The 16,398-nt window shown below is 50.8% G+C and overlaps 1 protein-coding gene and 1 pseudogene across 1 annotated transcript; one reads left to right on the forward strand and one right to left on the reverse strand.

Annotated features, from left to right (window-relative positions):
* Nucleotides 1-260: 260 nt before the first annotated feature.
* LOC118657482 lies at nt 261-1,601 on the reverse strand (annotated as a pseudogene).
* A 3,391-nt stretch (nt 1,602-4,992) lies between these two features.
* On the forward strand, nt 4,993-6,796 carry LOC118657483 (homeobox protein MIXL1-like). The gene is made up of 3 exons (XM_036311528.1): nt 4,993-5,017; nt 5,486-5,655; nt 6,188-6,796. Exons 1-3 carry the CDS (start codon nt 4,993-4,995, stop codon nt 6,794-6,796), a joined length of 804 nt encoding a protein of 267 aa, XP_036167421.1.
* Nucleotides 6,797-16,398: the final 9,602 nt, after the last annotated feature.

Raw genomic sequence — 16,398 nt, forward strand, 5'->3', positions numbered from 1 at the left:
GACAGACCATTGCTAAGGCAAGAGGGATGACTCTTACAAACGATGGTGAATGAAAGAAAGCAAACACAAAGGAAGACACTGTCTATGATTCTATGCATGTAAAGTTCAAAACCAGGCAAAACAAACCTGTAGTATTAGAAAGCAGGATAATGATTACCTTTGGTCGAGAATGGAAGCTGCCATGAGGGAGCTTCAGTGTTGCTGGAAATATTCTGTGCTCACTTTCTTTTCTTTTTTTCTCATTGCCTTTGAGCATATTTTTATTCAAAATTAGCTGTCCACAGTGATTTGACCGTTGTGGGATAAACAAATGTAAGTTTATGCCACAGGCTTCTTTCCTCTGTGGTGGGTTTCTTTTCTGCCGGCTTCTTCTTACTGCTGGTTTCTTGGTAGCTGCAGCCTTTTTCCCCACCAAAGGCTTCTTCTGCTTCTTAAGGCCAACAGCCTTCTTTCCTTTCTTCCTGACCTCAGGCTTCTGGCCTGGAACCCCCTTGTCATCTGATTTGGCTTCTAGTGCTGCTGCTGCTGCTGCTTTATCCACCTGAAGCTTGTGGTTCTTGGCCTGATGAAGAATGGTGTTCCGGCGCATGGTCTTTGCATATGGGTTTAGCTTCAACATGATTCTCAGGCTTTTCAGCGGATTCTTCTTCAGGACTTTGCAGCGAATCTTCTTGTGTGGTGCTCAGAGGGCTCTTTGGATCTCTGGGCTTTTCAAGATTCTGCTAAGGTCTGTATTGCGCATCTTGTGCATGGGAGGTTGTAGTTACTCTTAAGGGAGGCAGCTCTATGCCAAGTGCCATACAGCTCATCTAACCTGCGGAAAGCACTTTCAGTCCAAATGCAGAAACGGCTCACATGCCCTCCAGGTGCAAGATTCAAAATGTTCAGTTTGCTGACATTAAGCAGAGTAATTCCAGGGATGTTTCTGAAGGCTTTGATGATACCGTTGTCCTCGTTATAGATGATACAAGGTCCCCTGCGCTGGATATGACGACGGTTTCTCATTTTGCCCTTGCCAGCCCTCATTCGCTGAGAGGCGTAGACCTTTTTTATATCATTACAGGCCCTAAGTTTCTTAAGAAGCAAAACAGCCTCCTGGGTTTTCTTGTAGCCTTCAACTTTATCTTCAACCACCAAAGGAAGTTCAGGAACTTCCTCAATACAGTGACCTTTAGACATGACCAGTGCTGGGAAGGCTCAGGCAGTGAGGGCAGAGCAGATGGCATATCATTTCTGTGTTGTGTTTACTCTGCAGTGCCAACGGCACCAGGTTTTGGTTAGTGCAAACATGCGGCCCCCACGACACACATTTCCAAAAGCACCCTGGCCAGAACGATGAGTTCCACCACCTTGGACTCTGGGAATTCAAGCCACAGCTCTGCCAGGACCCCAGGACTCGGCACTGGTTTGATGACCTGCCAATTCACTGACAGCATAGGGCTGTCTATTGTTTTTGCGCAAGTTGGTGTGAACAAAATTCACAATATCTGGTCGAATGGGAGCCTTGGACATGGCAGGCAAAGTGACATTTTTGCCAGATGTTTCCCCCTTTTCAGAGTACACAGATATCAGCGGACGAGCACACGCCATGGCTGGGAGAGGAGAAAACCACACTCCTCTCTACCCGGCGGCTCCCACAGGAAAAGCGCTCACTTTCTGATAACCTATTAATCTGTGCATTTTTCTCAAGCAATGTTATCCTTCACTGAAATATTTATTTATTTGTTTACTTTGTTTTTTACGGATTTTTTTTAGAGAAAGAGGAAAGGAGAGAGAGAATAGCATTGATTTGTTGTTCCACTTATTTATACATCATTGGTTGATCTTGTATGTGCCCTGATTGGGATAGAACCTGAAATCTAGGTGTATCACGTTGATGGCCTAACCAACTGAGCTACCCAGAAACAGCCTTTTTTATTTTTATTTTTTATGTTCCTCTGAAGATAAGGCTGAAGGCAGTTTTTCCAGGGAGGGCAAAAAGAGGCCCAGATAGGTGGGACATTTTTCAGAGAAAACCGGAAGCACAGAGCAGTAAATGGGAAAAGGGTTCATTTCCGTGGTGTCAACCCGAGACTCAGATGAACTTGGGGGGGAAAGTGCCTCATTCCCGGAGAGATCGGAAAATGGAACCCATTTTCCAAAAAGAGAATAGGCCTCATTTTATTTAATATGGTTTTGACCATTAATAACTTCACGGTGGGGAATTGGTCACGAGAGCCGTGAAAGTTCTCCCAGCCCACAGTTGTCCTCCCACAGGGCTGCCACTCTTAGTAGCTTCTCGTATGTTCTCCCAGATGCAGGCTAAGCATGTGGGAGCAAAATTGTACCTATGTCCTCTTTGTGAGACAGTATAGTAAGAAACTAGGAAAATTCCTTGGCAAGTGGAATGGGGAAAGACAGATAACGGAACAAACTGGTGGAGTAATTCACAGCAGACACAGAAGGTCGCCTCCCTAGAAGTAACATCTAGGCCTCAGTTGAATTTCAGTTCCAGGCCCAGAAAAGCAGCCATCGCCGGTTGCAATGACTAATGACCTCCTGCCCTGGCGCTGACCAATCAGTGGAGACCACGACCCTGCAAGAGCACACCTGGAAAAGCAAATGAATATTCTATTCAGATCTCCCCTTAGACCGCCCCTAAACTCTCAGCCTTTAAAAACACTCAAGCCGAAACCGGTGTGGCTCAGTGGATAGAGCGTCGGCCTGTGGACTGAAAGGTCCTGGGTTCGATTCCGGTCAAGGGCATGTACCTGGGTTGCGGGCATATCCCCAGCGGGGGATGTGCAGGAGGCAGCTGATCGATGTTTCTCTCTCATCGATGTTTCTAACTCTCTATCTCTCTCCCTTCCTCTCTGTAAAAAATCAATAAAATATATTTTAAAAAATAATAATAAAATAAAATAAAAACACTCAAAAAAAAGGACCCAGTCTATACTCTCCCTCCCTTTCCATTCTCTCTCTCTTCCCCCACAGGTGTGCACTGCCTGAACTCTAAGGGACCCCACAAGACTTGCAACCAGGGGAGAAATGGGCAGTGCCAGCTTGTCCCAGGCTAATCCACTGAACCAACTCCAAGAACCCCTTTTCTCTGACTACCTAGTGAACTAAAGCATCCAGGCCTAAGGCTCTCCTGCTGCTTCTATGTAAGCTTTTTCTTGTTTCACTGTCCACCAGCTTTAATAAACAAACTCTCGTAATCTCCTGGACTCGTATTGTGAAATCTTTCCTGCACAAAGTCCATACTACTGCTGGCCCTGGGCAGACCCGCTCAGGGCCAGGTCCCCTGTGTGGTAACATCTTTGTTTCTACGTGTCCTTGCTTTTCTTTTTGTTCCTCAAGTTTGATTCAAGAAACCTCTGTTCTCAGAACCAACTGGGAGATAGACAGGTGGGTAGATGATGCAAGATATGTGGGTGGATGGATGGGTGGATTGAGGATGATCTTAAAGCCAACACTGGAATTTGAAGAGTGGATATAGTTTGGGGGCAGGAGGGAAGATTTCGGAGGGCACAAAAGTAGAGAGAAAATTGATATGGAATGGAATGATAGGGCCACAAGAATCTCTGAGGGATAGAGAACCTGTCCATAGAGGAGGGTGCGTGCAGGATAGAGAGTCTGTCATGATAGAGGGAGGATCTAAGGGTAGGGGATGCAGCCAGTGAGACCCCAGTGAAAATGCTTGAAGTGCTCTCTCTCTCTCTCTCTCTCTCTCTCTCTCTCTCTCTCTCTCATCAATACATAAAAAAATGTTCAGCCCTGACCAGTTTGGCTCAGTAGATAGAGCATCGGCCTGCAGACTAAAGGGTCCCACGTTCACTTCCAGTCAAGGGCATGTACCTTGGCTGCGGGCACATCTCCAGTGGGGGATGTACAGGAGGGAGCTGATCGATGTTTCTCTCTCATCAATGTTTTTAGCTCTCTATCCCTCTCCCTTCCTCTCTGTAAAAAATCAATAAAATACATTTAAAAAAAATTTTTTTCAAAAAGAAATGCAAATTTTGGAGCCCCACCCTGAACCTACTAAATCTGGGAATAAAGCCCTCTGGGGGTTTCTGATACCCACAAACGCATGAAAATTGCTGGCTGTGCTGTGGTAGGAGAGAGGCTGGATTTCCGGTAATAACGTTTGATCTGTATCTCCTGCAGGGCAGAGACAAGGTGGAGCAGCACTGCCTTTGCCCTGGGCACAAACCTGGGAGACAACGGCAGTTCTCTCAGCTCTTGGGACCATTTCTCACCTGAGCTGATATCAGCTTCCAGGTGGGTGTGAAGCCGGAGATAGACAATATACCCAAGTTGGCTGACGGGGTAGCTCAGTTGGTTAGAGTTGTCCATCTATGCCAAGGTTGTGGGTTTGATACCGAGTCAGAGCACAAACAAGAATCAAGCAATGAACGTATAAATAAGTGGAACAACAAACCGATGTCTCTCTCCTCTTCTCTCTCTCTCTTAAGTCAATCAATAAAATTTTTAATTAAAATTTTTATTAAAAATAAGTAACCTCCCCCAAATAAACCCAAATGTGCTCAACTACTGGTCTTCCTCGTGGTCTCTGTCTGAGGGATGTAAACAGATATCACCAAGTCTGTCTCAGAAACCAGCCCGCACTCCAAGGCATGAGAGGCCGGGTTCCCCATCCCCTCGGGAAGGGAGAGGATGACCCCTGGGCATGGCTGGCGACTAGAGGGAACCTTTCACCCGGACAAAATACTGCGTCCCCTTGGGGGCAGTAACAAGGCTGTCTGGCCCCTGAGGTCTCCCAGCCCCCAGGACAAGGACCAGGTGCAATAGCTTCGCAATCAAAGGACTAATCAAAGATTGCGCTTCTCCCATCCCCCACGAGGTGGGGCCTGAGGGTGGGGCGGGGACGTGTCCCTGGCAGAACCCTTAGGGTGGGCCCGGTGGGTGGTGGGTGCCTACCAGGTATTTAAGGCGGGACTGGCAGGGCTGGTGGCAAGAGCTTCTAGGGCAGAGGACCCAGCAGCATCCAAGATGCAGGAACCTGAGTCGCCCCCGGGTGAGTCTGCCAACACGGACGGTTGGGAGGGAGGAGAGGACGGCAGACAGGGCTGTGCAGGTGGGATCCTGGGGCCGGGGCTGGGGGCTCCTGGGCTTCCAGACCATGGTCAGCTTCTCTGGGAGGCTTGGTGGGTTTGGGGGATGGAATGACACCTTCGGGGTGAGGGCCGGGGGAGGGGACGCCCACCCGGGGCACCAGCCTGGGTGAGTTTGAGGCCCCGCCGTGCCTGGCTGTGGGCCCCGCAAGGAGAAAGCAGGCGCTGCTCCCGGGCCCATTTCGGAGATGTGGACGCCCCGGCCTATAGAGGTCAGGGGTCGGGCCGGCAGTCGGGGGTGTGGGTCAGATGCCAGGCTCTTATCCACAGCGCGGTAGCCGCCCTGCGCCTGGGGACCCCACTCTCACAAGGGCCTGGTGAGCTGCGGACTGTCTGTGGGTGTCATCTCAGCCTGTTTCCCCTTCTGCCAGCCTCTCCACCTTCCCCAGCCCATGGGAGGAAGAGGCGGCAGAAGCGCACGGTGTACAGCAAAGAACAGCGGCTGCAGCTGGAGGAATTCTACAAGAAGAAACGCTACGGGACCTACGAGGAACGCGAGACCCTGGCGAAGCAGGTGAAGGTGCAGGAGCACCAAGTGCAGGTACAGCCCCCACTCCCACCCCCACCCCAGGAATCACCCCACTCGCTCCCACTGCCCGCTGCCCGCCTGGCCCAATTCAAGCGCTTCCGCGAAGCAGAGGCGGGGGGGGGGGGGTGGGGAGGGGTGGAGAGGAGGAGGGGAGACCAGGCCAGAAGGACCAAGTGCTGCCCTGGGTCGTCCCTGTGGTCCGGGGCTGGACCCCGAGTCCATCTCAGCCATGTGTGGGGCAAACCCGTCAACACAATGCAGCCCCTTGCTTCTCTCCAGGCACGGCCCCAGAACTCCGGGCCTCTGGGAACCCGGGACCATGTCTCACAGACCCCTGTCTGGTCCCTGGGTGTCCAAGCCCTGCCCCTCCTGCCCTCTGCGCCTTCCCTGGAGCCCAAGCCAACCCCGCGCAGATAGTTGGGTCTGGGGGCGGAGGGAGAGGGGGAGGCCGGCCCTTCTTCCCTCAGCCTTCTCAGCTTGGAAGCAGGCGGTTGCGCCCAGCTTCTCCCCGCTTACACTTGCTCCCTGTCCCCTCTATCCCCAGGTGTGGCTCAAGAACCGCAGGGCCAAAGACAGCAGGCTGCAGCGACTGTGCGGGCAGCAAGGCCAGGGAGCCCACGCTGCGCCCCAGGAACCGGGAGCCCCCGCCCCTCAGCCCGCGCCTGCGCCTGCGCCTGGGGGCCCTGCATTCCAGGGGTACCCTGTGCTCCCTGCCAGCCATGAGCTGCCCGCCTCATCTGTGTTCCCTGAGGAGCCAGTGTTCCCAGCCGGCCCTGTGCTCCCCGCTGCCCCCCTGCACCACGGGGGCCCAGCTTTCTGCAGCCTCCCTCCGCACAGCCCCTTCGAAGTCTTTCCTGAAGCAGAGCACTGCGTCTTCAGCTACAGCCAGGCCTGCTGGGGCCCTGCGCAGGGCGTCCAGGGCATGGTCCCCGCTGCACTTGCTCCAGCTCCAGCTCCAGCTCCAGCTCCAGCTCCAGCCCAGGCCAGAGCCTGGCCTCAGGGCCCCCACCACTTAAGTTGCTCTATCAACCCTGTTCTGACCCCGAGAGTCACAGAGCTGCGCTCACCCGAAGGCCCCTGGGATGGGCACTTTTCCTCCTGCCAGCCTTGGGCTGAGCCTGAGAAGGATCCCTACAAGCTCCTGGATCTCTAAGGGATTCTGTCCCCCACAAGTCCTGCAGATGCCGCGGGATGGACCAGAGGGGACCCGGGTGTGCGCCCATGCGGGTGCAAGAAGCGCCGGTCAGTGCGTCTTGGCAGCCAGTAGTGCAGAATTGGCACACCTCTAAGCATCCACCTGGGGGAGGTGGCCTGGGCTCTGCCCCCTTCGTGGCCACTGCGCATGCGCGTGGCGTCCAGCTGCTCTGTCCATGGGCCTGGCTGAGCCCATTAGGGCGCACGTGACCTCGCTGCAGGTTCTCAGGCTGGGAGCACAATACCTGCTGCTGGTGCGGGATCCCCTGGAGAGCTGCAGGCCAGAACTTTCCCAAGGACCCAGCCCAGCCTCCGCGCTCCCGTAGGACTGGGCGAGCTTTTCCTGTGTGCACATCTGTGACTCGCGGCTTCCCGGTGCTTTTCCCATCGCATTCCCTGGACTCGGAGAATTGACCCCCTGCTCGCGGCATCCTTGGACACCAGGAATAGTCAACTCAAGTATCTATATTTTTATTAATTTTTCGTAGCATAATTTAATAGCTTCTATTTCTCGGCAATGAACGTGTTACAAACTTTGTCACATTTGTATTTTCCATTGGTAGAATTTATTGGTTTTAATGTAATGTAATCATTGCCTGTTATTAGATTATGTCTTTGTCGTTTTCACCAGTGGAAAAATGGTGCTGCAAAATAATAAATGTATTAAAAATTAAAATGACTTTCCTAAGCTTCACTTTCAAGTTGACATACAAATTTATAGAAGTCGTGTTCATTGTATCTCCTCTTCTGGTTGCAAACTGGCCATTAATACATCTGGTCTTGATTCGGTGAGAAAGGAGTTCAATTTTGGGTTATTTTTTCATCAAGGATTTCCAACTGTCAATTCATAGAGTGGCTGGTGATATGTCATAAGTGAAGGGTCCATTTAATCACAAGTCAACCCGGTGTAAGACATACACAAGAAATAGGAGGAAGGAATTCAAATATAACACTACACAAAATCAACATAGCAGTAGAATAAGAAAGGAATGGAAGAAGATTAAAAGCAACAACAACAACCAGAAAACAATGGCAACAATTACATGAATAGCAATGATTGTTTTATATTTTTAAAATAAATTATATATATTATTGTGAATCCTCCCTCACCCCAGGATATTTTTCCTTTCATTTTTAGAATGAGTGGAAGGGACGGAGAGAAACAGAAATGTGAGAAAGACACTGCGATTGGTTGCCTTCCACAGGCACCCCAACCTGTCCCAGGTATAGAGCCTACAATCCAGGTTGGTGCCCTTGTTCAGAATCTAACTGGGGACCCTCAGTCCCTGGGCCAATGGTATATCCACTGACCCAAACCGGTTAGGGCTAACAATGACTTTATTTATTATTTTTAAATATATTTCTTTATAGATTTAAGAAAGGAAGGGAGAGAGAATGAGAGAGATAGAGACATCAATGATGAGAGAGAATCATTGATCAGCTGCCTCCTGCACAGCCTCTACTGGGGCTCGAGCCCTCAACCCAGGCATGTGCCCTTGGTCAGAATCGAACCTTGGACCCTTCATTCCACAGACTGACGTTCTAGCCATTGATCCAAACCTTCTAGGGCAACAATGATGACTTTACATTAATCACTCCAATAGAAAGGCAAATAGTTAAAGAAGCTATGGCACACAGAGACAATGGAATATCACTGGGCCATAAAAAAGAAGGAAATCTTGCTCTGGCCAGTGAGATCGAAGGGTGTGGGGTTTGAATTCAAATCAAGAGCACAAACTGGGTTTCAGGTTTGATTGTCCCCCTCATTTGGTGTGGGAGCGAGAGGCAACCAATCCATGTATCTTTCTCACATCTCTCTCTCTGTCCCTCTCTCTGCCCTTCTTTCCCTCTCTTCCCCAGCCTCCATCCCTTCCAGTCTCTCTAAAAATCAATGGAAAAATATCCGTGGGTTTAGATTAACAACAACTAAGAGAATGAAATCTTACCATTTGCAACAACATGGATTGACCTAGAGAGGATATTATGCTAATAAGTGAAATAAGTCAAACAAGAAAGGACAGATGCCATATAATTTCACTTATGTGTGGAATCAGAAGGAGCGGGGGAAGCAGAAAGTAACTCACAGATACAGAGGACAAATGGATGGTCGCCAGATGGGAGGGGTTGGCATGTCTGGGGTGAAAGGTGAAGAGATGGAGATGTACTAGTTGACAGCTATGGAATAGTCATGAGGATGTAAAGCACCGCATGGGGAATGCGCTCAGTAACATACTAATAGCTGTGCATGGTTCCAGGTGGGCTCTAAACTTACCCGGGGAAATCACTTTCCAAGTTATATAAATGTCTAACCATCATGTTGTGCACCTGAAGGTAATATAATATTGAATTTCAACCCTAATTGAAAGTCTTTTTTTCAATGAAAAGAATAATAAGTCACCCCGGAAGGTGTGGCTCAGTTGATTGGAGCCTTGTCCCTGACACTAAAATGTGGCAGATTGGGTTCCAGTCAGGACACAGACCCAGGTTTTGGGTTCCATCCTCAATCATGGAGCATTCTGGAGGCAAGGGACCTATGTTTCTATGTTTCTCTCTCTCTCTCCCTTCCTCTCTGTAAAATTAATTGTTAAAAAGAATCATGTATAAATAAACAGTAAGTCAAGGGTCCATGAACATTGCTTTGTATCACAAAATCTGTACAGTGGAACCTCCTTTCTCAAACTTCATTAGTTCTAGAAGGCCGTTAGCGAAGCGATTTGTTTGAAAACCCAAGCATTCCTCCCTCCCCATTAGAAATTATGTAAATAGCATTAATCTGTTCCAGGCCGCCAACTGATAAAAAGGGTTTAACCTTTGTGTGAATAAACAGATTATTTAAATGTTTGAGCCACACCCTACTAGCCCTGAAGGCTTTCCTTCCTCCAATCAACAATAAGGTTTCTATCTATTCAAGTGCCTGGGATGGTTGTGTTGGGAGCACTTTCACACCCTTAGCAATGTCAGCACTCTTGATGGCCTCTTTATCTTTTAAAAATGTGCTAAGGGTGGATTTCCCCAGCAGCAAAAGTGTTCTATCTCCTTTGTTTGTTGCCTGAGAGGTGCTTTTTGTCATGCTGAGGTATCAGAAGGAAGGGATTGTCTGGTCGAAAACTGAAGTTTGGGTCGACAACCAAGACATTTTTCTGGGTCCAGATCCTAGTTGTTTGAGGTGTTTGAGAACCATGTGCATTTTGGGTCCACATGATCTATAAACTTGACCATCTACATCAAGCATGTCAAACTCAAAGGCTAACACCGGCCAAATAAACAAGGTTTAAGTTTATGTGTGGCCACAAAAACCAAAAGCTTCAATTTTCATAAAATGTAGGTTTATTTCGATAGAGACATGCTGAAATAAAGGAGTCATCGTTAACATAAAATAATAGAACATTTTAATAAAAATTGATATTTTTCCTTGGACATTAACTTACCAGACACTGAATAACTGCACAAATTAATGAGCACGGTGCAAATAAACCTATTTTTCTTGTTCTCCGAAAGTGAAATATTTCCTGTTGCGCACACCAAACAAGTCAGTCCAAGATGAATGACGTGGCCATCGGCTGCTACAATATTCGCTGCTAGTATTAGTGGAGAGAAATGGTGCGCCTGCGCACAAACGCTTAAGGGAAATGAATGCAACACGATTGCAGTGCTCAGTCAGTAGGGAACGTTGTATTTCATTATTAATAATTATGAAGAACAGAATATTGTGAAAATTAGGTTACAGAATTTTTAGTAAAACGTTTCTTACATATCGTTATATTGCCTGGGCCACAAAAATATTTGTTGTGGGCTCCATGCGGGCTGCCTGCCCGGAGTTTGCTTGAGCTACATGTTCCCTGTCTCCAGTCTCCAGCTTCCTCTGCTGCCCTCTGTGGCTGCCCTGGCCCCTAAGTCTCCCAAAGCCTTTCTTTGACCCTGTGCTGGTCCCATTTAGCAAAGGCTCCAATCCTCTTAGCCAGGCCAGCCTCAGCAAAATATAGGGAGACTTAGCAGGGATTTGGAGGGACATGTGACAGGCTGTGGTTGAGGGGTGAGCACAACCTCAGGAGGGGGGCGCACAGAGGAAGACAGACCAAGGAGCAGGAGAGGGGACACAGAAAGGGAAACATAGGTGCAGAGAGGGGTGAGATGGCGGTTAGGGAGAAAGAGGAAACCGAGGCAGGGACATTTCTTGATCTCGAAACCATAAAAGCCAGGGTGCCCCCCTCTTGGGTCACTTCCCATGTCACAGAAGCTGTCCCATGTAGTCTAACATCCCTATAAAATGTCCATTGAGGCCGGCAGCCTAATCCCATGCCAACAGGAGGCCCCAACCACACACCAGAGCATTCCAGCGCCTTTCTGAGAAGACAGGCAGCATCTGAGCTGCGGGAGCCGGCTGCCCAGCTGGAGAGCACAGCCCCCACCCTCTGCTCTGGGAGCTGGGCCCAGCCAACCTGCTTCTTGGACTATTCGCAGAAGGACACGTGGACAGCTGGACGTCCATGGGACTTTGGGTAACGACATCACCTTCTCCACGCATGTGGGGGTGAATACCATGCAGAGTGTTGTGCCATTAACATGCTCAGCACAGAGCCTGGGTCACAGGTCCTGAATCAATGGGAGTCTTACTATCCTGCCACTTAGATGCCACCTCTGTGACCCCTCCTCTAACCTGCCCCCTCCCACCTGTCTGTACTGTGTCTACCCTGCTCTCCCTTCCCTCTCCTCATGTGGTTTCTGTCCCTCCCCTCAGTCTCCGGGATTCTGCCCAGTGGATTTCCCTGGCCTTCACCTGGTTTAACTCACCACCTGCTCCCACTCTCTCAGCCCAGGCCCGGGAAGTCAACGTCCACAGAATCTCAGCCAGGACAGAGGAGAAATGAAGGGGACATGGGACATATGGGCAGATGAGGGCACAACCCTTCTCAAGCCCTGCTCCCACCTTCTCCTGCCTCCTTGAGCTGCAGGTGCGTCGGAGTCTCTGGGATCCCCTCCCCCATGCGAGACCCAGGAGTGGCTCTCAGGAAGAGACAGAGAAGCGCAGTGTCTCCTGGCTGCGATTCATCTGCAGTGACGTGGGCAGAGGATGGACTGAGTAGAGATGTTCACAAACATCCTTGGTTGCATTTGCATTTTCAAACGAAAATTAAAGTCTATTTGTCTCAAGCTCACCAAGTTGCATCCTTTGGATATACACAGCTTTGTATGTCCATTGTCCCTCAATAAAGTGGATTTTAAAAGGCTGCTGTCTGACAGGGACACCTGCAACACTCAGCCTGAGTTGGACTCATTTCTGGTGAAGCAGTTTCTGGTCATGTTTTCATCACTGTCGCAGACACTGGCTTCAATGTGCTGAAGGCAGCCGCCATCGGTTACTTATTAGACTTTCTGCCCGCCCCCAAGCTGCCTTTTCCTTAAATAAAGTGTTTTACTTCAAAAAATTATTTTTATTGATGAGAGAGAGAGAGAGAGAGAGAAGAGACACATAGATTGTTTGCCTCCTGGGTACACGGGTCCGAGATTGAACCTGAAACCCAGGTAGGTGCACTTGGCTAGGATTCAAACCAAGACCCTTCCGTACCTGGGTGGCTACTGTAAGCACTAAGCAAAACTGGTCAGGGTGAAGCCTATATAGTTTCATTAAGCAATGTCACCCAAAACATTCTTTAAAAATCATGAGATTTAAAAAATGTTATCTATGTCAGCATGTGTTAAAAGTTCATTGCTGCCCTGGCTGGTTTGGCTCAGTGGATAGAGTATCGGCCTGCAGACTGAAAGGTCCCAGGTTTGATTCCGGTCCAGGGCATATACCTTGGTTGTGGGCACATCCCCGGTGGGAGGTGTGCAGGAGGTGGCTAATCGGTGTCTCTCTCATAGATGTTTCTGGCTCTCTATCCCTCTCCCTTCCTCTCTGTAAAAAATCAATAAAATATATATTTTTTAAAAAGTTAATTCCTGTTTATGACTGAGCAATATTTCATTGTCTTAATATCCCAAGTTGTCTGAGAACTCTTGGATCTAATCCCCAAGCTGGGGCCCCCTGCCAGAGCACCACAACTGAGATGAGTACCTACATAACTCCTGGCTGTGAAAAGCAGCGGTGTTGCTATATGACAGGGAGAGACGGCTAGAGATTCAGGCACCCTCGTAAAGGGCCAATATACAAAACTCCACCTTGTGCTGTGGCAGAGAGGGCAGAGTGGAGCTGTGTGAGCAGAACCCAGGACTAGGGACTCGGGGGTTAGAGCTCAGAAGGCAGAAATCCCCAGTTTCCTCTACTGAACCATCTTTCCCACACAGGCAGTTCCCTTGCCTGGTGGGAGTGGGGGGAGAAAGACAGTTGACCCACTCTCATGGAAAATACATTGCCCCGAGGCTACTTAAGAGACCAAAAGAACAATTAGTCTCCAGGCAAAAGCAGTGGCCTCACCCTGTTGAAGAAACTCCCCCACACCTGAGGATGATTGCCAGGAGCAAATTCAAGTGGAAATCCTATCAGTCTGGAGGCAGTCTCTGGAGGCTTTGAGGCTTTGCCTGTCCTAATTAGTCAGAAATGGCATTTGACTGCGTCCTGCACTTCAGATTGAGAGCTGTAGAGGATCTACGACAGTGGTTCTCAACCTTGGCTGCACATTCGAATCACCTGGGAAGCTTTTTAAAATCCTGATTTCTGGGCCTCATCCTCCGGAAATTCTGTTTCTTTGTTACTAATGTTGTGGCCTCCCTCCATAACAAAGAAAGAGAATTTCCAGAGGATGAGGCCCAGAAATCAGGATTTTAAAAAGATTCTCAGGTGATTCTAATGCGCAGCCAAAACCACTGATTTATGAATACATAGTGACAAACCCAAACTGAGAGCCAAAATAAGGAGACAAACAACCCTCAAATGAAAAACAAGAGAATTCTCTAGAAGAAGACATAAAAAATGTACTTGAAATATAGTTAAGAGTAATGATAGCGAAGATGCTCAACAGCATGAAAAAAAGATATAAAGGCTATGAAAAATATCTTAAAAAGTAAGTAAACCCACATTTGCTCAACTACTGGTGTCCTACTCATGGTCTTTGGCTGAGGGACCTGGACAGATATCACCAAGTCTGTCTCAGAAACCAGCCCACACTCCAAGGCATGAAAGGCCCAGTTCCCCATCCCCTCCCCCCAACCCCAGGCCTGGCCCATCTTCTCAGCTTTGCTCATCCAATCAGCAAAATGTTACCCTTAATATTTTATTTGTGACACCATGTTTTTCTTTATACATTAGAGAGAAAGAAGTGTCTAGGCACAATTTATAAACGGAGGAAATGGCTGCATTATCTCTTGTGAACATCAGAGTCATCAACTGTCCCAGTGACCAATGTGCTCCCAGGAAGCAGAAATCATGACCAGTGAGGGGAGACCCCACCCTGAGACAGGAAGAGGCAGTTCAGATGGTGAGCTGAATTTAGCATCGAGATCTCATAGTTTTGTTTCTTTCTGTATTGATCACCCAGGTATTGTCTCTCCCATGGATTCTAATAAAAGTCCCCTGGGGATGAGCATTGCCAGTTGTCCCGTCTCCAGACCTGAGTCCCCAGCAGACCCTGGACAAGCAAGGACTCCAGCCCTATGTTTAGACATGGGCCTGTGCAGCTCAGAGGGGCTGGACTGGGTGACCAGTGACACATAGACCAGACCCAGGTCATCCATTCACAAGGGAAATCGGCTAACTCTGCCTGCACCCCACCTCCCCTTCACCGCACAGGGAAACCAGCCCAACCCCAAACCACGGTCAGGGCCAGGATGTGTGAAGTCTTCCAACTCCAGGGCCTGGGGGGAAATTTGGATGGACTGGAGAAGTGGGAATGGGCGCTGGGGACCTGGGAGGAGGCAGCTGGATGGTGGGCGAGGTGGGGCTCCCAGAACCGGGAAGGGAGAGGATGATCCCTGGGCACTGGCTGGCAACTAGAGGGAACCTTTCACCTGGACACAATACTGGGTTCACCTGAGGGCAGGGCCAAGGCTGTCTGGCCCCAGTGGTTTCCCAGCCCCCAGGAGAAGGACCAGGTGCAGTTAACTTCTCACTCAAAGGACTAATCAATGATTGTGCCTCCCCCAACTCCCACGGGGCGGGGCCTGAGAACAGGGTAGGAGGAGTCAGGGCAGAACCTTTAGGACTTGCTGGGTGGATGGTGGGTTAGTAACAGGGATTTAAGGCAGCACATACAGGCCTGGGGGCCCAGCCTCAAACACAGAGGGCCCAGGAGCATCCAGGATGCAAGAACCCGGGTTTCCCCCCGGTGAGTCTGGGCCCACCGTGAGGGCTTGGGGACCAGAGGTGGGATCCTGGGGCTGGGGCTGGAGGCACCTGGGAACCCAGACCAGGCCGGCTTCTCTGGGAGGCTTGGTGGGTTTGGGGGATGGAATGACACCTTCGGGGTGAGGGCTGGGAGAGGGGAAGCCCACCCGGGGCACCAGCCTGGGTGAGTTTGAGGGCCCCGCCATGCCTGGCTGTGGGCCCCGCAAGAAGCACGCAGGCGCTGCTCCCGGGCCCATTTCGGAGATGGGGACGCCCAGGCCTACAGAGGTCAGGGGTCGGGCCGGCAGTCGGGGGTGTGGTCCAGATGCCAGGCTCTTATCCACAGCGCGGTAGTCGCCCTGCGCCTGGGGACCCCACTCTCACAAGGGCCTGGTGAGCTGCGGACTGTCTGTGGGTGTCATCTCAGCCTGTTTCCCCTTCTGCCAGCCTTTCCACCTTCCCCAGCCCATGGGAGGAAGAGGCGGCAGGTGTACAGCAAAGAACAGCGGCTGCAGCTGGAGGAATTCTACAAGAAGAAACGCTACGGGACCTACGAGGAACGCGAGACCCTGGCGAAACAGGTGAAGGTGCAGGAGCACCAAGTGCAGGTCAGCCCACTCCCACCCCCACCCCAGGAATCACCCCACTCGCTCCCACTGCCTGCTGCCCCCTGGCCCAATCCATGCCCTTCCGCGATGCAGGGGGTTGCGGGCAAGACCAGACCTGAAGGACCAAGTGCTGCCCTGGGTCAGCCACGTGGTCCGGGGCTGGACCCCGAGTCCACCTCAGCCCTGTGTGGGGCAAACTGGCCAAGGCGATGTAGCCCCTCGCTTCTCGCCAGGCACGCGCCCAGACCTCGGGCCTCTGGGAACTAGGGGACCCTCTCTCACAGACCCCTGCCTGGTCCCTGGTGTCCAAGCCCTGCCCCTCCTGCCCCCTGCGCCTTACCCAGAGCCCACCCCAACCCCGGGCGGACATTTTGGTCTGGGGGCGGAGGGAGAGGGTGAGGCCGGCCCTTCTTCCCTGAGCCTTCTCAGCCCTGGACGAAGGTGGGTGCGCCGAGCTTCTCCCCTCTTACACTTGCTCCCTGTCCCCTCTCTCCCCAGGTGTGGCTCAACAACCGCAGGGCCAAAGACAGCAGGCTGCAGCGACTGCGCAGGCAGCAAGGCCAGGGAGCCCACGCTGCGCCCCAGAAACCGGAAGCCCACGCTGCACCCCAGGAACCGGAAGCCCACGCTGCACCCCAGGAACCGGAAGCCCACGCTGCGCCCCAGAAACCGGAAGCCCACGCTGCGCTCCAG

The sequence above is a fragment of the Myotis myotis genome, unplaced genomic scaffold (assembly GCF_014108235.1).
Source record: "Myotis myotis isolate mMyoMyo1 unplaced genomic scaffold, mMyoMyo1.p scaffold_m19_p_56, whole genome shotgun sequence".
NCBI lineage: Eukaryota > Metazoa > Chordata > Mammalia > Chiroptera > Vespertilionidae > Myotis > Myotis myotis.